The 1308-nt window shown below is 40.9% G+C and overlaps 1 protein-coding gene across 1 annotated transcript; it reads left to right on the top strand.

Annotated features, from left to right (window-relative positions):
- Nucleotides 1-91: 91 nt before the first annotated feature.
- On the top strand, nucleotides 92-1075 carry LOC103204393 (olfactory receptor 6C74-like). The gene has a single exon (XM_007949592.2). The coding sequence runs from the start codon at nucleotides 137-139 to the stop codon at nucleotides 1073-1075; it is 939 nt and encodes a 312-aa protein (XP_007947783.1). The 5' UTR covers nucleotides 92-136.
- Nucleotides 1076-1308: the final 233 nt, after the last annotated feature.

The following is a 1308-nucleotide window of genomic DNA, read 5'->3' as shown; positions in this document are numbered from 1 at the left end:
CATTGCTGTGCTGACTTTAGCTAAAACACTAGTTGTGACAGTTGTCCTTTCATAACATCCAAGTGTAGTCTGAGTATTTTTTTATGTTATTCTTTATTTTTTCCTATTTAGAAATGGTAAAAGTCAGGGGACTATAATGGGAAACCATACAAGAGTGACAGTGTTTGTCCTAGTAGGTTTGACTGATGACCCACAATGGAAAGTTGTATTATTTATTTTCTTGCTTATCACCTACTTGCTAAGCATCATTGGCAATCTGATCATCATCACACTCACCCTGCTGGATGCTCACCTCAAGACCCCCATGTACTTTTTCCTTCAGAATTTTTCCTTCTTAGAAATTTCTTATACTACTGCATGCATCCCTAAGCTGCTGGTTATGATGGCAACTGGGGACAAAACAATTTCCTATAACTGTTGTGCCGTACAAGTGTTTTTTGCCTTCCTTCTTGGAGCATCTGAATTTTACCTGTTGGCAGCTATGTCATATGACCGCTATGTGGCCATCTGTAAGCCTCTGCATTATACAACCATCATGAACCTCAAAATCTGCATACAGCTTGTCCTCAGCTGTTGGGTTGCTGGGTTCTTTACCATCTTTGTACCACTTCTCTTAGGTCTAAAGCTTGACTTCTGTGCCTCCAATGTTGTTGATCATTTCTACTGTGACACTACTCCCCTCCTGCAGATCTCCTGCTCAGACACGCACCTCATTGAGATGTTGGCTTTCACTTCAGCTTCAGTGACACTCTTGGTCACGTTGATAATGGTGATGATATCATACACCTATATTGCCCTGACAATTTTCAAAATTCCTTCTACTAGTCAGAGGCAAAAAGCTTTTTCTACATGTTCTTCTCACATGATTGTGATCTCCCTTTCATATGGCAGTTGCATCTTCATGTATGTTAAACCTTCAGTCAAACAGAAAATATCATTCTCCAAGGGAATTGCGGTGCTCAATACCTCAGTTGCACCACTTCTGAACCCTTTCATCTACACTCTGAGGAACCAAAAAGTGAAAAAAGCATTTATGGATATGATGCACAGGATTGTCTCTTTTCCAAAGGCATGAATATACTGTTGCATTACATAAAAAAATGAAATATGGAGTCTGAACCAATATAAATTATCTCTTAGTAGTTTTCAATGTGGGAGCTCTGGTAGCATAGTGCCTAATGCACTTGACTGCTAACCAGAAGGCTGATGGTTCAAACCCACCAGCCAGTCCTCAGAAGGAAGGTTGGGCAATCTACTTCCATAGTGATACTGCCTCGGAAGCCCAAGGAGGGGTCACTATGTGTCGGG

Source organism: Orycteropus afer, unplaced genomic scaffold, assembly GCF_000298275.1.
Source record: "Orycteropus afer afer isolate SDZICR_OR568_19922 unplaced genomic scaffold, OryAfe1.0 scaffold00247, whole genome shotgun sequence".
In the NCBI taxonomy this organism is placed as follows: Eukaryota; Metazoa; Chordata; class Mammalia; order Tubulidentata; family Orycteropodidae; genus Orycteropus; species Orycteropus afer.
This window is presented reverse-complemented; position numbering and strand designations above follow the sequence as displayed.

What these genes read in the sequence shown, in the direction of transcription:
- LOC103204393 (XM_007949592.2), top strand. Translation starts at nt 137, where the DNA reads ATGGGAAACCATACAAGAGTGACAGTGTTTGTCCTAGTAGGTTTGACT.